At 32.4% G+C, this 25,049-nt stretch overlaps 1 protein-coding gene across 11 annotated transcripts in view; it reads right to left on the bottom strand.

Moving 5' to 3' along the window:
• Bltp1 (bridge-like lipid transfer protein family member 1) overlaps window positions 1-25,049 on the bottom strand; it is a 241,252-nt gene that overhangs the window by 47,926 nt on the left and 168,277 nt on the right. For 9 of the 11 annotated variants that reach the window (XM_021236449.2, XM_021236454.2, XM_021236453.2 and 6 more), the window contains exons 49-57: window positions 22,999-23,092; window positions 20,653-20,703; window positions 15,038-15,244; window positions 13,415-13,653; window positions 9,912-10,156; window positions 7,391-7,496; window positions 4,043-4,140; window positions 2,762-2,947; window positions 1,557-1,725 (exon numbers count right to left, since the gene is read on the bottom strand). In XM_021236449.2, coding sequence (XP_021092108.2) covers window positions 1,557-1,725; window positions 2,762-2,947; window positions 4,043-4,140; window positions 7,391-7,496; window positions 9,912-10,156; window positions 13,415-13,653; window positions 15,038-15,244; window positions 20,653-20,703; window positions 22,999-23,092 — 1,395 coding nt within the window. The remainder of the gene's footprint in view (window positions 1-1,556; window positions 1,726-2,761; window positions 2,948-4,042; window positions 4,141-7,390; window positions 7,497-9,911; window positions 10,157-13,414; window positions 13,654-15,037; window positions 15,245-20,652; window positions 20,704-22,998; window positions 23,093-25,049) is intronic. The other 2 variants (XM_021236452.2, XM_021236456.2) reach the window with 2 other exon arrangements.

Here is a 25,049-nt window from a genome sequence, read left to right as displayed (position 1 = left end):
TGGTAAATCTGAGACCAGTCTGGGCAATTAGTGAGGCCCTATCAAAAAATAAAAAATAAAAAGGGCTGGGGATGTAGCTCAGTGACTGAGCACCTGCCTAACATGTGTAGGGGCCTGTGTTCAGCTGCCAGTACTGAATAAAATATAAAAAGGAAAGCTGATGAACGTTGGTAAAATCAAAATGAAAAACATGCATGGGAAATAGCAAAATTAAGTATTATCCATAACATTGCTAAAAGAGTAATTTTCTAACAAACAAATCTTATCATCTAATCATCAGCCTAAGTCTATTATCAATTCAAATTTTAAATTTCTTCAAAAAATGACTTAGCCTTATTTGCTCAATGCATATTACCTAGACTACCTGTCCCATCTTTGTGTTAGGGTGGAATGTTAACTTGATTCACTTGGGATTTGCTTGGGGCAATTAGCAAAGCACACCTCTCCTTGTGTCTGGGTGGGACAAAGAGGCATGATGTTGGAGTCTGTCTCTGGTCCCTTGCCCTCTCCTCGCTGGTACTCTTGTTCACTTGCTCTTCTTTCTGGCCACCAAACTAAGCAGCTTTGCACTGTCATGCCCTTCTGCCATGATGTTTCTGCTTTAGAGCCAGTTGTCCATGGACTGAATTCCTTGAACCTCTGCCAAATTAAACTCTTTTAATTTTCTTTTGGTGGTACTGGAGACTGAACCCTGTATCTTGCTACCACTGACTAAGTTGTCTAGGCAGGACTAGAACTTGTTATCCTCCTGCCCCAGCCTCCTTCAGTGCCAGGATTACAGTCACTTACCACTATGCTTGGCTATTTCTCCTCCTTTAGACTGTGGGTGTCAGGTACTGTACTACAGGGGAAAGCCATCTAATACAGTCTTCTGTCTCAGTGTTTTCTATAATGAAAGCTGCCGCTGCATTTTCTTAGATCGTTGCTGACACACATTCATTCATATTCTCATTTCACAAATGTTGTTAGTTCTTACTGTAAGCCCAGGACTGTTCTAGGCACTTAAGATACACAGGTAAATAAAAGAAGCTTTCATTTCATTGTCTCTCTGGTGAAGTCCTAACTCAAAATGAAGAATTTGTCTTCTAAAAAGAACAGGAAATTAAAAGACTCCCTCATATTCCAGAATATGCATCTCTAACTCCACTTCATATTGTACTTTGGTCTCTTTTCTCCTGGACTAGGTTCTCTGAGGGTAAGGATCCTGTTGTCCATTTCTATATTCCACTCTAGGCTGAATACAATTAATGGTTACAGGATGAATATATAAACACAGCGCCAAAACACAAGAAAATTAGCCAAACTAAAACTTTAGTATTAAAATTAAAATTTGGAATCTGACACTCCTATTCATCCATGTAGACAGCAAAATAGCTTTTGAATATAAATAACTTATAAAGTGCCTGAGCAGGAAGTTGTTTTGCAATGCTCACATTTTAGGTTTAGGAGACATTTACCTGTCAAACACATACATTATTAAACTACAAATAATTTTTATTAAGCACTATGAAAGCTTTTTAAATCCTAGAAAACAGTTATGAATGACTTAATTTTACCTCTATCAAAAGCCACAGGTTGTGCGTAAACAATTGGCCTATTCAAGGTAATAAGCACAGCTTCTCTATCTGAAGAACCACTGATTTCTTCTCGAAGGGCATTTCTTAATCCAATCCTTGTTTTAAAATAGGCAACTTGATGAAAATCAGAACCAGCTTCCTCATAAACCTAGAATGAAATTTAAAGATCAATCAAGTAACAGAAAATGTTTTAATTAGAAAAACTAAACATGACTAATTATATTGTTCACCAAAAGAACTACAGACCATTTTAACTCAGTGAAATTCCTTATATTTTATACCATAAATGCTTGAAATTAATACACAATTTGAATCTAGGTAAGAGTTAAATATGGCACTGGGAACATAGCTCAGTGTAGAACATCTGCCTCAACTTGTGTGAAGCTCTAGGTTCAATCCCCAGAATTCCAATAAACAAACAAGAGGTGAATATAAAATTATAAAGTTCATACAAAAGCTAGGATGAGGTTCATATTTTGAATGGCAATGTAGTACATGTGTCAAAATAATTCGATCCTCTCTCCTCTCAAAACATGTTTCCATTTGAAAAATTAACATTTTTTAGAGAAAACAAGAAATTTTTGTTCATTTTTTCTATACATAATCTTTAATGTACCCATTTAATTTTTAAAGCGTAACTGGCATTTTAAACATTGGTTCTTCAAATCAAAGAGCGGAAAAAGCTAAAATTTACAGATTTTTAGCAAAAGAAAACTCAAAGAAAAAATAAATTTAAAAATTCCCAATAAACAATTGAATTCAATTTTATAAGATAATCTCATTTACTGCTGTCTTTTACATATTTAATATTGTCATATGTAACACTTGCCAATATTTTATAGTTAAGCTATAAAATTAGTTAACATTTTAGGTGTTCACTAATGTTAGTAGAAAGCACTGCAATAAAAATGTGTTCAAAAAACAAAAAAAATTACAAGCAAATATTTATGAACATACTGGATGAAGTTTCACGTGGTTGCACTAAACTACAATAATATTCTGCTACAACACTCAATGAAATGTTAAAATGTAAAGGTATTTTTAAGTGAGTTTTCATCAATTTAAAATCAGAAATTTTAGATACAAATACTTTTGTAAATCTAGTAATATGTAAGTTAAAGTAGCTCAAATTGATATGAAAATTCAAAAGACACAATTCTAATATCAATATATTCTGTACACACCTGATGTTTGACAATTTGTCCTAATGCCAAATTTAAATCCACTTGGCATTTGCCAAATAATTTCAGATAGCTGCTACTTCCTGGTGATGCTTTGGTCTGAAGTCGATTAGAAAGTTCCAATTCAATCAATCCTGTTTCGAATCTCACAGCTCTCATGGATGGAGTTGTGGCTGTTACTTGAATACCCTAGTAGATATGTTAGGAGGAAAAAAAAGAATCTTCAATCACTATAATGTAGACTTACTCAAATTCAATCTTCTTTCAACATATCATAAATACAATATTGATGTTTTACACATGTACATCACATAGGGTACATCTAAAGGGCTGATTAACCTGACAGCATTCTTCTCATGTTAGCAGGGTACTTTTAGCTACAAAATTTCACTTTAGTGTTTTTTATCTAAAATGGATAAGTTAATTGTAATTTTAAAAACTGTTAATTATTTTGTAACAATTATTTTTACTTTTTTTTTTTTTTTTTGAGACAGAGTCTCCCAGGGAATGAACTAAGTAGCCTCAAACCCACGATAATCCTCCAGACTGTTTCTGAGGACTGGGATTATAGGGATGTGCCACCATGCCTAGCTGATTTTTACTTCCAGGAACACTAGTATTTTAATTATTGGGAACACTAAAGTTTCAAGTGGAGTCTTATTTTTTTTTCTGCACACTGGGGATTGAACCCAAGGACCCCTGGCATGCTAGGTAAACACTCTACCACTGAGCTATACTCCTAGCCCCTAAAATATTGTTAACTGGACAAATATACGAAATATTTCTTGCAGAGTAAATTTTAAAATTTTTATTAGTACATGTTTCCAGTACATACTATTACAGAAGTAATTGGGAAAATTAAATGTTTATCAGAAGACAGTAGTTAAATGATACATATGATACAGCTGTTCAAGGAAATAAAATTGATCTAAATATTCTGATATGGAAAGGTATATAAAAATGAAAATGCATAAATAGATCACATTTAAAAATTCTGATAGAGGGGTTGGGGATGTAGCTCAGTGATAAGAGTGCTCGCCTAGCATGTATGAGGTCCTGGATTTTACCCACAGTACCACAAAACAAAGAAAGATAGAAAACATAATAGAAAAAAAGCCCTAAAGAATAAACAATTGTTAAAGCTTTTTCCTAAGTTGATATGATTATAGTTTATTTTTATTTTTTTCTATTTGGTAGTTCACATGCTACATGAATATTCTGACAAGCATAGATTAATCAATTAGGAAGATACTTCCAAAACTATTGTTATTATTTAAATGTTACCTTAAACTGCAAGTTCAAGGAATAGAGGAGAATTTTAGGTTTATCCCCATCTGCTGTTCCATCATGTTCATTCCAGAGAGGAATAGGCTGCTCCCCACCTAAAAGAGGTTAAATAACTGAGGGTTTGGGACAATTTCTTTAAAAGAAAAACTATTTTGTTCATTTAAAAAAATCCCCATTAAAACAGATATTTCCTTTATACTGACAATCCAATCTTCAACTGCGATCTTCAGCCAAGTTACATTTCACCGAGATAGGTGTATATACAACAGAGATAATTCTGCACATTTAGACATTTATCAAAAACATTTTATAAAGACTTACAAATTATACACATAATTAAACCAAATATGTGCTTAGACATTATAGAAAATATATTTGAGGCAAAAATGTAAACTTGATTAACTTCTGCAACTAATGATATGAACTTTTTGGGTCATATTTAAATATGGTACAAACAAAAAAGAATGGAAGAAAAATAAAGGTGAAGATATGAAAAAAAGTTAATATGTGCTAATAAGCAGTGTAACAGCACATATTTGTTCTGCAGACTGAAAAATATTGGTGGCAGGTGTCCTTGATGATAAAGTTCCTACCAACACAACATTTTTTTGCCTATGCAATGTGGTACTTGGGAAATAATGTTCTAATGCTTTAAGCTATAATTTCTCTTCCCCTGATTTGAAAACATTCTTGAATGTTTATCTTTCAAATATTCCATCTTAATATGATTAATCTTGCACCATGTGCAAGTTTAGCATCACTCAAAGAGACTGTATATGTGGAATGGAATGAAAATTATTTTTCTATTATGAACCACAAATGTATAAAAACAACTAAGAACCACGAAGATTGAAAAACAGGTTTTGTTTCTTTTGAGAAAGAAATGAGTCTTTTATGGGCTCTTGAAATTTTAGATTGGAGTAAAAAATGTATTCAGTTAGTACTATGTAAAAATACACTTCTAAGTTTTATACCACAACAGAAAAAGAAAAAAACAGGTAAAGGGGAATAAAAAATGGCACTAATTAAGAGAAAGTACACTCAAGGTAGGACAAAGAAAGGGTATACAGGGACATAAAACTTGACCTTAAAAAAGAAAAAGACATATGTACATAAAGATGAATAAATACACGGGAAAGAGAAAGAAGATGTGGATGAAGAGACAGAAACTAAAGTAGTCAAGATTCAGGGATCATAAATACCAAAAGACATCTTTTAATATATTCATATTTATATTCATATTTTGGAAGAATGGATAGACAACATGTGTCTGTATAGACTGTATGCATGCATCCATGCATACTCAGTATTTACTTGTGTGTTTGAATCTTATTTCAATTATTCTACTCTAAAATGTATAGTATGCAGGTTATTTTTCTTCTCTTCTATTTGTAAGCATATACTTTTTCTCCCTACTTCCTATTTCAAGTCCATAATCATCTCTCTTATCTAAACTACATGGATAATTACCTTATCAATAGCCAGGTATCTGGCTCCTGTTGTGTCTATCCAACTGCCACCAAAAAAAAGCCTTTGGTGTCTTAAATTATGTTTCTCAGATTCCCTAACTTTGTACCAACATGGCTTTTTTTTGTCACATCATTTGGAATTCTCACACTCACTCGTTTCAGTAGACGGTGTTTACCTTACTTGTCAGTGCTATTTCTGAAACATCAAATCACTACTTCTGCTTTTCATCATTTGAATTCTAAGCCATAGCCCCCCTACATCCCTGTTCCCTAAACTCCCTTTTCTAAAGGACTGTGGACCTTCACTCACATTTCATTCTTATTCATTTCCTACCTTCTCAACTAAAAAAAAAAAGTGTCAATCCTAACACATAAGGAGACTGAATTAATATCTGAATGCTTACTACGTGCCAAGTGTTCTACTCACTTTTTAATTATATTAGCTTATTCAAAACCTTTCTGAGGCATCCTTACCAGAATTCATCCCTTCTTTCCCAGGTGATATTTACCATAAAGTATGTATATTTTTACTTATCTGTAATAATCATCTATCTCTCCGACTAGGCTGAATTCCTAAGGGCAGAAACCACAATATCTTCATATTCTAGCAAGCAGTGACTTAGTGGACTGTTAGTGTTTTCCTGAATGCAATTAGGTATCTATGTTGCTTGCTAATCTAATTCTTCATCTTTTGTCATTTCTCCAAAACACTTCTCAAAGCACCTGTGACAAGTCTTCATAATTTTCTTCATATTCCCACAAGTTATATCACATTCATGATGAACAAATATGTCATTTTCTCCAAGTTTCTTGCTATTTTCTTTCCTTAAACTGTCCTTTTCTTTTGAAATGCACTCAACCATCAAAAAATAGAATGTATTCAAGCCTCAGTTCAAATCATTCCCAGATCATAAATGTAATCCTATCCATGAAATATTTTCTCTTCTTCATAACCTTTAGCTAACTCATTCAGACTTTTGTAAAATTTCTAATACTACAGGTACAAATTTCTAATCTTCTCAATGAAAGTGTTAAGTTCCCTGATAACTGTTATATTCACACATCTTTGTGGTTTTCTCATTATCTAGCTTGGTGTCACATGATTTTTATGTTGTGAATAAATGATTACTGAATAGATTTATAATATTTCTTTTTTCTGGTACCAGGGATCGAACTCAGGACCTTGTGCTTGTGAGGCAGGCATGGTGCCATTGAGCTAATTCCCTGTCTCCATAATATTTCTTTCATATAAAAGTATACTTTATAAAGATAATTTATATAGATATAACTTCTACTTGGAAATATAAATTTTGTTGTAGAGAGAAAAATATGACAGAAAATAATGACTTTATTTTGAGGATTTTTTAGTATACTGCTAGTAAAGATTGTTTATCAGGATCGGTGAAATTAAGCCAAAAGAGTTCTTACTACCTCCCATGGCTCTATAGGCAAGAGTACACTTCAGGAGATTCAAGAGTAATTATGAAGCATAACAAACACAACACCATGTAGGACTAAATAAGAAGTATATGATTGTTTTTTTTGGTACCAGGGATCGAACTTGGGTCCTTGTGCTTTTGAGGCAAGCGGCTGAACCACTGAGCTAAATCCCTGGCCCTTATATGATTCTTATTTTGAAGTTGACTATCTTTTCTGTTTGCTCAAGTAAATTATAATTAACTGGTACTTTTCCTATGTAAATAATAAGAATAAAAATAAATCTGAAAAAACTCAACCTACTTTATGATCAATTGATATGTCTAATCTGATTTTGCTACTTTTATGTCAATCAAGTTGTACTTTAGATTATGGAACATCATGTAGCCAGTAAAAATAAACTCTTGTACCTATACTACAAGGAAATAAGTCATCTTACCAGAGACTTTTTGTATTACTTCATTAACTTCTTTCATGAACACTTTCTGTACAAATACCAAGTGGTTTAGAAGATCAGTTGTGAGATTATGTTCAAATGAACCAACCTGCCAAACAAAATCAGAATATTATGTGAACACTACTGACTTTATTAATTTTATATTTTTCCTTAAAAATTCAAAACTCTGACGAAAATGGACTACTATCTACATGTATAATTATAGTCTGATTATAATTCTGACACTGCTGTGGGCCTTTCTAAAAATACTGTGCATTTTTAACAGTAGCCCATAAGGATGAGAAATCTTTTGAAAATAAAAATTATATTCTAACTATATAAACTGTTAATTTCAAAATTAAAATTTTGACTGGGATAAAATTTATTTTTAGTGATCACTTTTGTGATCTTAGAATCATACACAAGCATCACTGTAAGTTAAATTAAATTTATTCAAGTATTTTTATTAGCTATTTACTCTGTCTCACATTAAGTGCTAAGGATATAGCTATAAAACAAAGAAACAAACAAAAAAGCAAAATTGTGATCCTAGGATTGTATTTGAATTAGCAAATAAGAGATATCTAGTCAAGTTTTAATGTAGTATGTTCCATATTATGAGCACAAGGCATTAAATTTCTAGTAAGAATTAGTTAATAAACAGATTAAATAGAAAACAGGCCATAATTGAAGTTCAGTATCATAGGAAAGATAGATTTAAATATCCTATGATTAAGGGAAATGCTTCATCATTCCTATTTTGACAGGGTTTATATTTCTATCAAAAATTAAAAGAAAATAGATTTGGCAGTATTGAGAATTCAAAGAGGGTTTATTTGCACTGGGCTCTATTATTTTGCATAGAATAGTACAAACAGGGCAGTGATGATTATCTAGTGTGTTTATTTTAAGCCACAGTAAAATAGGCAATCTAAAAGGGATACAATTTTTGGTTCTTTGAAATGCTTGAAATTAACTGTATTTTTATTTTACTTAGTATTGAGTTCTGCTGCATTACAAACTTTAATTCCTAATCTCTAATGTTAAGAAATTACATAATGCAGTACATTAAACTTATTTTCTTTTCTTTCAGGAAGTAGCTTACTTTTTAAACTTTTTTTCAATTTTTCATGCATTCAGTCATTGACTTATTCATTTATTCATTCATTTAAAATTTTGAGCCAGGGTCTCATTATGTTTCCTAGCCTGGCCTCAAACTTGCAATACTGCTGCTTTAGCTTCCTAAGTAGCTGGGATTACAGGTATGTGCCACTGTACTCCGCTATTGTATTTTCTTTCAACTGAAGCAATAAGAACGTTGCTAAACTAGAATTGGGGCACTTATTTTTTCAGAGTAAAAAGTAGAAATTATCTATTTTTAAAATAGTTCAGTAAATCTTAGACTTGCTATAATTGTGTATTTTTTTTGTACACGCATTTTTCACATGCAGAAATTTCAATTTTTAGGTGCTAAAACAAATAGGATCTAAAAAAACCCAATCAGTATTAAAGTAAATGTGTTCCCTGTAACTGTCCTTCAGTATTTCTAGCAAAGAATTTGTAGATGCTTCAGATTCTGTAGAAAAAAATTTATAAAACAAATAGCAAATTGTTTTAGATAAGGTTCAACTGCTTCTCACAACTTGACCAAATAACGTAAGAGACAGCCTGGAAGATGTGTTTCCTGCCTCTCTCACTTGATAGCTGTAAGATTTAAGGAAAGAGTCTCTGTCAGTCTGTCTGTCTGTCTCTCTCTCTGCTTCATACTTACACTAAATAAATAGAGTCATTATCAGATGAAATTCCAAGTCTTAAATTCTCAGGCAAGTACAGCCTAAAGAAGGTCCATTAGACTTGTGTCCTCTGTAACTCATATTTATATTAAGTAATCCAAATATCTGTCTTACAGATCAACAAAACAAATGAAACAGATGTCTGAGTGCTTTTTAAACTTTTGACAGTTGTACAGATATAAAGCAGAAAAATGATGTGATCAGGTATGCCAGCTTTCAACTTACCTTAGTTGAGAAATCAGTTGATAAATCTATTTTATCTTTCTAAATGACATTTGATTATCACTAATAATTATGCATACTTATGTCAATCCTGTCACAACATCAAGGCTTTGTTTCTTCATTTACAAAATGAGAATAAATGTATCTGCCTCAGAGGGTTGACTTCAGGACACAGAAGTAAAGCATGTAAAGCTTTTCAAGATTACCTGCTATGCGTTTTTAAATAACCAACTAAGCAATAAAACTATGACTATGTTGAATGTTATATCCACTGTAAGGAGAGGGTGGCTTCAAAAATGACTAGAATTTTTTTAAAGCATGTTTCAATAAAACTACAGGGCAAGAGAGAGAAAGAGAGACAGAGACAGACAGAAACAAATATGCCCTTGACTCAGTAGAGAAGTCTTCTACAGGAACAATTTAATGCTTAACTTTCAAAGTTTGGATAATTACATATTGTGGTACACTCATAAATTATAAGGAATAATAACATTTAAAAGTAAACTTACTTCTGCCACACAACGTAGATAATTTCCCTGCAAGTAATACCCTTGTTTGGAAGGTAGTTCATCTATGCTCCAAACTTGATCTGAGTAACTATCATGTTCTTCCATTATATATTTCCCAGACATAGTAACAGGAGGAAGGTTAAGACTGGCAGAAGGAGGAATGGTTGACATATCTGTGGCCGAAACTTTTGATGTAAAACGTAACCTGTGATTTGGCAGTTCAAATGTAAACCTTGTTTGTGCACCTGTAAAAAATAAGAAAGTTACTGTTTGTGAAGATGTTGATTTATATATTCCTTTCTCTAACTTTTATAAAAATAGTATCTAAGAAAAATATGTTGACATCCACAATCTACCTTGAAATGTATGACAGGATATTTAAAACTGATTACATAATAGTCTTCATCTTTACATATATGAATGGTTAACTATAAAGAGTCAATGATCAAGTATTATTAAGCTAGGAAGTATTTATCAAGCCTAAGTACCCTGCACTGTATTAGGTGTTAAAATAAACACCTACAAATGTTTTTCATATTATAATTATAGAGGAGAGTTATAACAAGAAAACTTAGTCCTAGTTTAAAAAAAAAAATCCAAATCCACACAGTGCTTTATTCAGAGAGCATTAGCAGTTAACAACTTGTCTCCCGATCCTGAGTCAGCATGGAAAGAAGTAGCAAAAAACTTTCAAATCAATTAAATTTAATTCATAGAAAATATTCATAAAGTATAAAGTTATACAAAAACATGTATCCTTGACCTTAACAATTATTAATGGGACTACACACCAAACAAGTATGTTACGAATTTTTCCTTAAACTCTTAATTTGACTACCAGGCACATAGTTGTTCAAACAAATATAAATATACAACCTATACCATTATTCAGCCCATATTTCTCTAATTGTCTATGCAGACATGAAAGAGTAGAAGCCTTATTAAAATCAAGATCTATTGCTTCCCATTATATATGTAATATATATGCACATGTTCTTTTTCAAGCCAGTAAAATCTTATATTCAATTGTCTCCAAATATCAGTAATAGTCCATTTTACTTTCATATATAATTTATTATACATTACTAGTTCTCTCACCTGAGCAGAAACAATTCTCTTTTCAAAATACTAATCAAGGGCTATCTACTATAGATCACATTTACTATATTCACTACACAATAATCTTTATACTTGGAACTAGGGTAGTCATAAACAGAAAAATGTTCACTCACCAATGGCAGCATCTATGAAATGTGTAGAAAAACCCTAGCTGCTTTGATCTCTTATTCATTACTGCAACTGGCAGACTCACTGACTACCACTTGCAAGCTGCAAGAGGTGGGAACTGTCTACCTCTACCTCCACCGCTAACATCATCAAATAAAAACATCAAGACTGAAGTAATCCTAGGCCTCAGTTAGTGCTCATCCCTTATCACTACTACTGGTCATTCTTTAGCTGTTTTGTTCTTTTAATTTCAACAATTGCGGGTTCTTACATGTCCGGATATTTGACAATATGTTTATTCTGCTTTTAAATATTCCTATCTGTCTGGTTCTAAACTGCTTATCTGGCTTTCGACTTGCTGCTTCTATTGACACTTGTATTTCAGTGGTGCCAGGAATAAATGACCAAAATAAGTCTAACTTATTGTTAACATTGGCCCACAATAATTGAAAGACTAAGACTTCTGCAAAATCTGGAAACTCATTTGACAGTTCTTCTGTTCTGGTAATATAAAGGTCTAAATCTAGTGGTAAAATTACTATAAATAAACAAAACTCAAAATACTGGGGCTAGAGATACATATACAGTAGTACTTCAGTTCAAAAACTTCATCTGTTCTACAATTTTGGAGATGGCCATGTTTATGTTTGTGTGGGAAAGACGGCCGTGGTCAAGTTTGTCACCCGATGCAGAGTTTGCAAACAATAACAAAATTCTGCCAAACACTTCTGAACCAAGGTACCACTGTACATTCACACATGTATGTAAATATATGTGTATGCATTTCTTCATACATACATATATGAGTGTTCTAAAATTGATGTAATATATCATGTTAACAGGATAATGGGAAAATATTTTCGTTTTAATAGATACACAAAAAAGTATCTGGTCATATTCACCAATTTTGTATTCTTCATAGAAACTCTTAGCATATTAGGAAAATACATTTCTTAACTTGATAAGGAAGCCTAGCAAATATCTACACTAAACAATACACTCATGGTGAAATGTAGATTTCTTTAAAAAACAGGAATAAGACAAGGCAAGTACAGTAAGGCAAGAAAAGGAAATAAAAGGCATAAAAGGTGGAAAAGAAGAAACAAAAGTATGTTATCTGCAAAAAATATGACTTTCTACAGAGAAAGCTCCAAAGTATCTACAACCTATTAGTAATAATATAATTGTTTAACATGGTCACTGAGCATAAGATTAACATACAAGTGCCACACACATTTACACAAATAGTTTAGAAAAATGCCATTTTGTACAAAATAACATTTGTAATAATTATAATAAGAACACAAAGTTCCCAAGTATCTAAATAAATATATATTCCTGAGAAAGATCCACAAAAAATTTAAGGACAAAAATTTAAAACTCTATAGAAACACTATAGAAGACCTAAATAGTCAGAGGAATAGACTTATTTGGGAATAGGAAGGTTAAATATTATATAGTGGTTAATTCTTCCCAAATGAATAAATCAAGTTATTAAGTTTCTATAATTAGTCAAAAAGACATTTTTCAGGGACCTTGACAAACTGATTGTAAAATGTACAAATAAGAGCAAAGAGGAAAAGTCAGGCAATCATGTGATACTGGTACAAACTGGTCCATGAAACAGAAAACTCAGAAAAGACTCCAATGTGTAAAAACACTTTATATGTGACTAATTCTTAGATTATGTATCACCGAAAAAAATGATTAGTTAATAAACAATGCTGAGATGGTTGGATATGAATAATATTACTTGACACCAAATTTTAAAATAATAAATTTCAGATATATTAAACTTAAGTATAAGTAGCAAAACTCAAGCTATTTTGGAAAAAATTATTTTAAAAAAGGCTTCATGATGCGGGAAGAGACAATAAACCAAATTATTCAGACTATAAAAACTTAACAGGTGTTTGTTTCAGTTACTCAACTTGTATTTAAATTGGAAAAATGGCTTCAAAAATTGAATAATTTTGAAGAGTTCAAAGCAGGATGCAACTTGACCATTCAAAGAGGTATGCTGATACATTTCAGTTGACTGAAGAATATCATTAAATAATTTTAAGTTTTCTTTTTGGTACTGGGGATTGAATTCGGGTCCTTATGCTTGCGAGGCAGGCAGCGGAACCACTGAGCTAAATACCTGGCCCAATAATTTTAAGTTCTGTGGTAAAATTTTTTTAGATTTTTACATAATATTTATAAAACAAAATTTATCTCAAAATTTCTCAGAAAATCCTGAATTTTAAGAGGCTAAATTCAAAATGTAATGTTACCTGTCATTCCATGACTTCTCATTCTTCCCATCTTGTATTCTGCTTTCAGAGATGGCAAAAGTGCTGCCCCAATGGCTATACCATCCAACATGGTACTGAATTTAAGAACAATAGGCTTCTTCTCTAAGCCTTCTGGTAGCTGAGGAAATTCATTTGTTTCAACAGGAGTTTGATTAACACTTGTTGGGGTTTTTTCAGAAGGTAGCGGTGTTGCAATATCCTCTTTCACAGGCTGTGGGCTATAAACCAGAAGGGTAATAATATTTTTTAAAAATTATAAAATATAACTAATAGCTACCATTTTAATAAATGAAATAATTGTATTTCTCAGTGAAAAATAGTCACTGAAAAATGATGATATAGAAAAGCAGACAAGAAGTTATAACAAAGTAGAATCTGGAAAGTTATACTCTCCCAAGGTGATTTGTGTCATTGGTATAAAACTGGAATTTAAACTGAAGTTTTCTTATTCCAAATTCTATGATTTAATCATTATGCACTCTACTGTAGACTTTAACACTATTAATATTCTGCAAATACTACTGCCACCATTTGGTAATAATAATACCATTATCAACAATAACAGTAATTATTTGAATGACAGGTAGTAATTTTAGTGTCTTGTTTCATCTCACAAATCCTCTACTGTGCAAATGAAAAAACATAGCTAGAAAGTGGTGAAACTGGTATTTGAACCCAACTAATCTGATTTCAGAGTATGACTTTTAACTACTGCATTCCATTGACAATACATTATAATAAGAAAAATTATGATTAAGAACAATTAAAATTAAGAGTAATTAAGCAATTGAGATGCTAAGATTTATAAAGACATTCTGGATTCTATATTCTATTCAATGGATTCTATATTCCATTCCATTAGTAAAAATTTTTACTAATCAAGTTCAGCTGTAATTACTACACAAGAATGAAAGATCTAGATAAAACTACTGAAAACAAGTTTTAAGACACCATCAAAAGACAAACCAATTGTTTTGTACTTTACAGGATATGCAAAAAGACAAATATTTTATATTTTAGGTAAATTTTTATTAGTTACAGCTTTTGGAGACCAGGAATAAGGCTCATTAATGCAGTTTAATCCATGAACAGTGGCTGTGAACCTAAAGGAATAAAGGTTCATGTGCAAAGGACTGATAAACTGCACTTTAAAATATTTATGTAGCATTAAATCCCATCTTGAATCATACAGAATAATTTCATATAAAGAACATACCATGCATGGTGACATAAATTGTCAAGGCTACTAATAAAACTCACATCATTATAAATTTCAATGAACTCAAAATAAACGAGAATTGATAGTTCTAGAATTCGCCAATTTTCTTTTTATTAGTATCTCCTGTGATGCCCATATATTTCTAGGATCACTTCAGCTTTATTTATGCAACATGGAACCCGGAAAACTGCATTTCTGACACAGTACTTTAAGAATATCCAAGAAGATTCTCCCATTATCAGGTCTAATTTGTCTCTGCTCCTCCACTGTCTACAATGGTCAGTATTTACAAATGACCCTTTATTTTCCTCCAAACATTGTTAACACAGCAAAGAATACCTTGAAGTATTATAAGGAATCAGTATGCAAATAAGAGAACTCACGCTGTAGAAGGCTGCCTAATGAGGTCTGAGATTTGTTTAGATAGTTGGTGAGAACTTCGAACCATCATGCTATGTAATGTAGCAGGGTGTTGAGGAATGTTGATGCTGATGGCTCCTACTTTGAACACAGCAGCATTATTCGTCTTCAATCCTCTCTGGGCACTATAGAGAGCTTGGGACTTGGCAATACTACATTTCACTACAGTTCTATCAATAAAAAGGAAGACCATGAAAATATAGTCAAATAAAGAAAAAAAATCTGAAAAAGTATTGAGAGCAATAGATACTCAAATCATTCAATGAGCTAAAAAGATATTTCATGTGTTAAATACTGAAATGTTTTCTAAATTATTGTAATACATAAATATTTTCGACTGCATTGAATGATCACTATTTCTCTAATAGGAAGAATTTATAGAAAAATTTATGCTCACATGTAAGTAAAAGCACGAACACTGACATATCATTACATATATACATGCACACACAAAATCCCACGTTGATTTTTTTCCCGTTCAAAGCTCCATTTCTTCTCTAACTTATTATTAGGGATCTGTGCAAACACTAACGGAGATACTATTAAAAAACATTCATTATACTTCTTAAATTCTAATCTAAGAGTCAAAAGAACTACTCTAACGATCTAGTATACTAGAAAAAATTAAAGGCAGACTGGCTTGCTTGAAAAAGCCCTATACCATGGACTCAGGAAGTAAACTATGAAATGGTCTTTGCCTGATTAGGAACTATACTGGTTCCTGAAGTTCACAGTGGATCCAGGGGAACTTATTAATTCTTAATTAAGACTAGTAGCCTTGATCATTTTGAATTGGACTTTTCTCAGTTCTTTACACTTAGTGAGAAATATAAACTAAAAATGAAAGACAGAATATGCAAGCTACATCTACTCACTGTTTAGATTTATAACCTCTAGAAATATAACTAAATCTTACGTTTGACAATAAAAGCATAACAAAGGATTCTCAATTATATGCCAAAACAGAAATGAAACTGATGAGGCTGGTTGCTCTTGTACTACAGATACTACTGGGTATTTTGATGTAAAAGACTTCAGGAGATGTTTTGCCTGACAGAGGGCCCCATACACACTGTAATCTACATAAATGATATCCCCACTTCAAATGGTGTCCCTTAGAGTTTGATAATATGATGGTCTTATACCAATCATTATCTTTACCTCTGGTTCCACCCCTACCCTCCCTATTTGAGCTGGGAGGTCCCCTATAGGCAGGGGGAGACAGTAGACTTAATTTATACAACTTGACCTATGTTGCCTATTTCAATTCCATTTTGCCTGAAAAATCTCTTAAATGCAGATGTGAGTTGTAGTGATCATATGCTATTTAGTAACTACTAAAAGTCACTGGAATTCTTTCCCATTTGGTCACTACATCTTAGAAATTTACCTTTCTTAGCAGAAAACTTTAGAAGGAAAAGAGTGGCCTACAAGTCATATCACTACAAAGATGAGCTCTCATTTTCTTACTGTTGTATCCCCGGAGCCTAACCCAGTTTCTAATGCATAATATGTAAGCTAATAAATAATAATTGAATAGATGTAAACCAGAGCCAATAAAGTCTGTTTTGGGTCAGTCCCAGCACCCGGAAGGAGACTCCCCCCCGCTGCCATTCGACACTCTCAGGGCAGAGAGGGTGAGTCAGTCCTAGCAGCCGGAAGGAGGCTCCCCTGCTGCCAATCCACGCTCCCAGGACAGAGAAGGTGAGCCAGTCCCAGCACCTGGAAGGAAGCTCCCCCACCGCCATCCCAAGTTCCTAGGGCAGAGAAGGTGAGACGTGTGGGTGCCAGAAGCAACCCCCCCCGCCCCCGCCGTGGAAATGAGAAGACACGTAAACAAGCCTCAAAAACAGACTTCTGGATCAACTACAGCAACCCCAAAGGGAAATGAGATGGAACAATCTGATACTCAACCACCTGGACTCTCTGAACTGGCAACAAAAGAGGATCTGGGAAAATGAAATCAGAAATAATTACTCAGATAACAGCAAAGATTGTGCTTGTGGTGCAAGACATGATTAATAAATCTAGAGAGGACACAGATAAAAAAAAAATAGAGGATCTGTGGAACATGATGAAATCCCAACACAGGAAACAAATGGAATCCATAAAACAGATACAAACAGATTTTCAGGAGATTAAAAACTCCACTGAAAGTCTGCGCAGCAGAATGAATGAATGTGAGGATAGAATTTCACATATAGAAGATAAGATTGCAATTAGTGAGGAGGAAAAGAAAAATTGCTTTAAAATTGTAAGGGAACATGAGAAACCAATCCAGCAGCTGCTAGACGATGCAAAGAAGAATAACAGAAGACTGATTAGAGTCAATGAAGAAAGAGGAGAGAGTGCAGATGACATAAAAAAACTGTTCACAGAAGTGATGGCAGAAAACTTCCCAAGCAGGGGAAAGGAACTTGACATAGAGATAAGTGAGGCAGATAGGACTATAGCTAGTCTTGAACAAAAAAAATCTACACAGAGGCATATAATAGGATTCCAGAAACCCAACAGAAGAACAAAATTCTACAAGCAGTGAGAGAAAAGAAACAAATCACATACAAAGGAAAGCCCATCAGAATCACAGCAGACTTCTCAATGCAAACCCTCAAGACCAGAAGAGCTTGGAGTGATGTATTTCAAGCCCTAAAGGAAAACAGCCTCCAACCCAGATTGATGTACCCTGCAAAACTATCTTTCAAAATTGATGGAGAAATAAGATACTTTCATGATAAAGAGCACCTCAGGAACTTCGTGAATAACAAACCAGCACTCCAAAAAATTTTAGACAATACCCTAGGAAAAGACAATGAGGATCATAACCCCAGGAAATCCAGCAGAATGAATCCATTGGGTGTGACAAATTAAATGCAAAGGGGGAGAATCAAACGAGAAGGTTATGACAACTTTTAAAACTTTTAACTTCATCTCCCTAATGAGTGTATAATTCAATCTTGTTATTGTACTGATTAGTATTTTTCTGATTTTAGAGTTGCACACCTTTCCTTGTGCTGTACTGGCTATTTATCATCTTATATCTACTTTGTAATTGGGTTGTCTATTAATGAGTTATAAGAGTTCTTTATATATTCTGGTCATAGGTTATAGGCATTGTAAATATGGTCCGTTTAAGTACTGCTTCTCATGTTAATGATGTCATTTAAAGTTCTAAATTTTGATGGAATCTCATTTATCAATTTTTTTCTTTTATACATCATGTCTTTTGTATCCTAGGTAGTTCTTGCCTACCCTAAATTCATAAACATTTTCCCTTATAATTTCTTCTTAAAGTTTTATACTTTTAGGCTTTCATATTTAGGTTCATAGATTCCCTTCACGTTATTTTCATGTATGGAAATAAAGGGTTGAGGTTAATTTTTTATAAATGGATACCAGGTGTTCTAGTGCCATTTGCTGAAAACACTATCTTTTCCTCTGCTCTTGAATTGGGTTTATATTCTATAAAATGCTAATGTTAAATAATCTTTCAAAACTCAGTGGACCATATATGTGTGGTTCTACTTCTAGATTCTCTGTTTTAGTCCAGTGATCTGTATGTCTGTCCTTACACCAACACTGCCTTGATTACTGTAGCTTTAGAAGTCTTAAAATTAGGTACTAAATGTCTTCCAACACTATTTTTTTTCTTTTTACTTTTCTAGGACCTTTGTACTCCTACATAACTTTTAAATTTCAATATCCAATTCTTCATTTATAGCAAGTATACAAAGATCTGAATTTTTATATGTACCTTGTGTTTGTGTTTTCTAATCCTGCTAAATGCAAATACAAATTCTAGGGGCTCCTAGAAATTTCTTAGTATTTTCTCTGTAGATGATCATTTCATCTACTTATAAAGATTTGCTTCTACCTTGCCAATCCTATCCTAATTGTCTCATTTTATTGCCAGACTATTTTGGTTTGGGCCTAGGTTTCAAAGTTTAATGGACAGATGAAGAGTAAGCATATCTGCCTTTGTTCCCCACCTTAAGGAGAAAGCATTGTAGCTTCTCCATTCATATAAGGCGTTCTCGCTGGAAGTATGGAGTACATGTCTTTAATCTGTTGAGAATGTTCGGTTCTACTTCTAGTCTCCTGACAGCTTTTACTATGAACAGGTGTGGAATTTAGTCCAATGCTTTTTCTTCAACTAGTGACAGGATCACATGGCTTTTTCCTCTCCTCTGTTAAAATGATGACTTTTGAGGGTGGATCTTCCAATGCTGAACCAACACTGCCATCCGTATAACAAAACCACTTTGTACATCCTGCCAGATCTGACTTCCAATAGTTTGTTTTGTTAAACAAATTTCTATCTATGTTCGTACTTTTTTCTTCTATTATCTTTATCCAGTTTTAGGATTAGAACAATGTTGATTTCCTAAAATGAGGGGACAAGTGTTCCTTTTTTTTTTTCCGTTTGATGTAATTTATCAGTTAAAATGCATACGAGCCTGTTGTTGTCATATAGGTAGGTTTTCAAGCTAGGAATATTCTTTCTTTAATAGGTGCTATTCAAATTTTATATTTCCTCCAGAGTTAGTTTCATTAATTTGTCTTCCAAGGTACTTCTTAGAAGTTGTCAAACTTATTTCAAAACAGATTTTTGAAATATGCTTTCTATATCCTTTTAAATTCCCAAAAATCTGTGGTAATGTCTTCTAGGTCTTGATATTTTAATTTTAAAAATGTATAATTGATATTGTGTAATAGGAAGTAAAGGTCTAAAGGAGCAGGGAAGTGGGAGGGGTAGGGGAAAGAAAAGAAGAGAAAAGAAAAATTATGAGAAAAGGAAAAAGATGGAAACAAAATCTTTGCAAATAGGGATGAGTGGAGGGGGTGAAGGGAGGGCAGGGGAAGGGGAAAAAAATAAGAACCAAGATACTCATGTAATGGTACAAGATCCCAATGATGTATGTAAATGTATTTTATATCTAAAATGCACCAATAAACTTAATGGGGAAAAAAATAAAGTGTGTTTTGATATTTTTGTTATTTATCCAGAAATTCAATGAATAAAAGTAAACGTCATAAAGTTCGTCAATAAGGTAATAAACTCTTCTCATCTTAAACACAGAATTATAAAGCTGAAAATGTACACATGCTTTCTTAATTTTAATAATTATTTGTAATTAGTAAAAGCTCTAGAAAAGTGAAAACTTTTTAGCTTTATTATCATATCAAGTATTAACAAACACTTGTGATAATCAAAATTTTAACAATTATACATCTAAAAAACCCACAAGCAACACACTGCAGTGTTACAGCCTGTTAGCAACAACAAAGAAAGGTATAAATTACCCAAAAGGTATATTTTTCTGACTTCTTCAAATATCGTAAGCTTTAATGTATATAAGTGTCTATATTTTTTTTTCCAGTACCAGGGATCAAACTTAGGGCCTTGTATTTGTGAGGCAAGCACGGTGCCACTGAGCTAAATCCTTGGCCCTTATATTTGTCTATATTAAAGCTATGAAATAGCATTTTTCACAGCTAGGAAGATAATTTAAATATTTATCTTTAAAACTATGCAAAATTATATTAATCACAAAGCCACAAAAGAGAGTATAGGACATACAGAAACTCTTGTTTGGCTGTACTTGTAGGAGATGTAGGAAAATCCTCCAGTCTACAGATGAAGATTCAAGAGAAAGCAGGAAAACAAAAAGGAAGCAAATAAACAGTCATATATAAATTAGTTACAACATGAGAATTATCAGGAAAATTTTCTAAATCCCCACTCTTGAAATTTTCCTTCAGTGTACCTCTTGAACTATTTTTTTCATTCCATTTCCTTTTTATTTCAATTGGAGATGGAATGGCAAAGAATAAATTTTTAAAGTCTTAACACTGTAAGGTAGGAGTACAGGAGTACACGCATTTCTTCTGATTGTACAATTTTAAGTATTTTAGGCAAATGTTTTGATCTCTGAATCTCAATTTATTTTATTTTTCAAATAAAAGATTTAATGTACTTTTATTTGGGGCAGAAAAGAAGGAAATAGCAAATATACAATGTGGTGGAGTTTTTTTGGTACCGGGGATCAAACTTGGGTCCTTGCGCTTGTGCAGAAGGCAGCGAAACCACTGAGTTAAATCCCCGGCCCTACAATATGTTTTTTTACCTTAAAAAACCCCATGTTTTAGAATATTAAGGTTTTAAATTGAGATATTGTTTGATCCCCTTAAAAAATGATAGATAATGGAGGTAAGAGATCCAAGAGAATACAACAAATAGAACATGTGGAGCATCTAAATAAATTTGGTTCATTTTCTGAATAGCTTAAAGTAACCACGGTTTTCAAAATTGAGAGTCAATGAATAAGTCATAGAATTTACAGTCTATGATGACTTTCTGCAGAAGCATCATGACAAGGTAGAAGGAGTACAGATTCAGGCATCCCTTCTAACTGTACAATTTTAAATATTTTAGGCAAATATTTTGATCTCTCTGAATCTAAACTCACTCTGTAGAGATAAAACCATTTCAGTTCACAGGACTGCAGAGAGGATTAAATAATATAATTGATATAAGGCTCCTGACCTCAGTAGGCCCTTCAAAATATTATAATCATTTAATAAAATTCCCTTTCTTCTATGTTGAATCAATAGAGAAAGATCTCATCTCTCATAACCATTAGAATTTCCTGCCCTTTCTTTTCTTTTCTTTTCTTTTTTTTTTCAGTACCAGGGATCAAACTTAGGACCTTGCACTTGCAAGGCAGGCACAGTGCCACTAAGCTAAATCCCTGGCCAATCCTGCCCTTTCTTGAAAAGACTGCTTAGAAATGTGATCTGGACCCCAGGCAGGTATTATAAAATACACTGCCTTTGATACTAGCTTCAAGTCCAAACTATTCCTGAGATAACCTTCAGAAAGTTTTGAGAATTAATGATTCTCAAAAGTTACTGATTTTAAATAAAACTCAGACCAGAAAGCAGTATTCCACTTTCAAAACCATATTTCAGAAAATGTTTCTCAACAGAGCAATCATATTTTCCAGATTTTTAAAATATGACTACAGCTTTGATTATTCTTAGTCAATCTGTGATTATTAATTTTTACAGTATGGAAACATCTTCAATTTAGTTGTTATTTAGCAAAATGAAAGCACTATTGGACAATAATACAGTAGTACAATATTATTTATAATATTAAGGAAGAACAAATTCTTAAAATCTGACCTAAATTATCAACACATCTTGTAATTACAACATAAAATTGTCCCAATGAAAGGAAGTTAAGAATGAAAGTATACCAAGGATACAAACAAGGTCAAATGGCTACATGTATTAATAACAGATTAGTGTTCTGAATGAGGTATTAAGGTGCCCATTAACAGAGCAATTTTGAATAAATACAAAAACAGAAGTTATAATAAAAAAGTCAAAATAAAAGCATATTATATATTCTCTATAAAAGCCTTAACTATTAAAAAGATTTCATAGGCTTAACTGTTAAATTCATTAAACTCAAAAATGGCAAGAGAAAATTTTAAAATCCATTACGAATATGAATAATTACTAACATGAGACATTATTTAATATGAAATTGAGACATAGTATATATACTTTGCTTGTAATTTTAAAATTAACTATTTGAACTACATGAACATTTTAATCTTATATGCCAAACTAAAATTTATACTGAGATCATTTTTCCTGTTAGACAATCTTACAATATACTACCAGTGAGGTTTTCATTGTTTGTTGCTAGGGTTGGGTTCAGGGAGCAAAATCATTTTTAGAAAGGAAAACAATCATTGTTCTAAAGGTATTTCATTAGGGAATATTCTTAATGATAGAATCCAGTATCTGCTAACAATGTGTATAAACCTCAAAATTCAGCATGCAGTTCAAATAACTTTTTATATAAATCTATGACAAATAAGTATAAGAAAATAATAAAAACTGACATACTTACTGTATATTTGGTGTAATCCCTTCCAGTAATACAATATTAACCCCACCAATATGAGCGGTAGCACATGTTTCAGTCATCTTCTGATGTAAAACATCTTAAATAAGAGAAAAAATTATTATTTGAATTCTGGAAACTAACTGCCTCTAATATTAAAATTTCATATTATTTGTATTCGTTTATCTCGTCATGAAGTATCTATTTTGAATTACCTTTAAGAATTTTTTTTACATTTTTTATTTCTATGAGTCTTATATAAATACATATTACATACAAAAATTGGAATAAATGGAATACTTTTAAATATGTCATTAATGTAATCAAATAGCTTAATAGCATTTATAGTCTTATAAATAATATTCAGGAAAGAAAACTTGGAAAATTAAAAAATAGGAAAAAGAAACCATATAAATTATCACTCTCAATCCATGTAATTTGTTTTTTGGTTTTTTTTGGTACCAGGGATCAAACTCGGGTCCTTGCACTTGCGAGGCAGGAGAAGGAACCACTGAGCTAGATCCCTGGCCCATATAATTTGTTTTAATGGAGGATGTAAATGCTTTTATAATTTACAAGACCAAATAAAATCATAGATATCATTTTACCTAATTCTTTCATTTAGCACTTTTTCATATTAATAAATTCTATAATTTTTAATGAGTAAATTATAAATGATCAAATACCTATAAAAATAACCAATTCTTAATGTCAGATATTTGGCTGAGTTTTTTGTGTGTGGACAACTACTTTTCATACAATTCTGACTTTCCTTAAACTTTGATTTGTAGGTCGGGAATTGCTGAGTCAAAGGATAAACGCAGTTTAAAGGTTATTGATAAATACTGTTAAATTAACTTTAGAAAAGTTAAATCAATTTACATTTATTTAAAAATTGGGTATTATCATTCTTACTTTTTAACTAAAGCAACATATAAAAAAAGCAATAATATAAATTAATGAAGCTGAACAATTTTTTTTTCCCCATTTAGTTTATTGGTACATTTTAGGTATAAAATACAGTTATATTCATCATTGGGATCTTGTACCATTACATGAGTATCTTGGTTCTTTATTTTTTTCCCATTCCCCTGCCCTCCCTTCCCTATTTGCAAAGACTTTGTTTCCAATTTTTTCCTTTTCTCATATTTTTTCTTTTCTCTTTTTTCCTTTCCCCTACCCCTCCCATTTCCCCTGCACCTTTAGACCTCTTTTTCCTGTTACACAATATCAATTATACATTTTTAAAATTACAACATCAAGATCTAGGAGACATTACCACAGATTTTACAGAACTTAAAGGATACAGAAAGCATAGTACAAAAATCTGTTTTGAAATAAATTTGACAACTTCTAAGAAGTACCTTGGAAGACAAATTAATGAAACTAACTCTGGAGGAAATATAAAATTTGAATGGCACCTATTAAAGAAAGTATATTCCTAGCTTGAAAGCCTACCTATATGACAACAGCAGGCTCATAAACATTTTAACTGATAAATTATATCAAATAATTAAAGCAGAAAAAAGAAGGAACACTTCTCCCCTCATTTTAGGAAATCAACATTGTGTTAATCCTAAAACTGGATAAAGATAATAGAAGAAAAAAGTATGAACATAGATAGAAATTTGTTTAAGAAAACAAACTATTGGAAGTCAGATCTGGCAGGATGTACAAAGTGGTTTTGTTATAGGGATGGCAGTGTTGGTTCAGCATTGGAAGATCCACCCCCAAAAGTCATCATTTTAACAGAGGAAAGGAAAAAGCCATATGATCCTGTCACTAGTTGGAGAGAAAGTATTGGACTAAATTCTACAACTGTTCATGGTAAAAGCTATCAGGAGACTAGAAGTAGAACCGAACATTCTCAACAGATTAAAGACATGTACTCCATACTTCCAGCGAGAACGCCTTATATGAATGGAGAAGCTACAATGCTTTCTCCTTAAGGTGGGGAACAAAGGCAGATATGCTTACTCTTCATCTGTCCATTAAACTTTGAAACCTAGGCCCAAACCAAAATAGTCTGGCAATAAAATGAGACAATTAGGATAGGA

Source organism: Heterocephalus glaber, unplaced genomic scaffold, assembly GCF_053883595.1.
Source record: "Heterocephalus glaber isolate CG9 unplaced genomic scaffold, H.glaber_assembly_v1.0 deba00001586, whole genome shotgun sequence".
Taxonomy (NCBI): domain Eukaryota; kingdom Metazoa; phylum Chordata; class Mammalia; order Rodentia; family Bathyergidae; genus Heterocephalus; species Heterocephalus glaber.
Note: the sequence above shows the minus strand (reverse complement) of the source record. Positions and strands in the feature narration are given on the sequence as shown.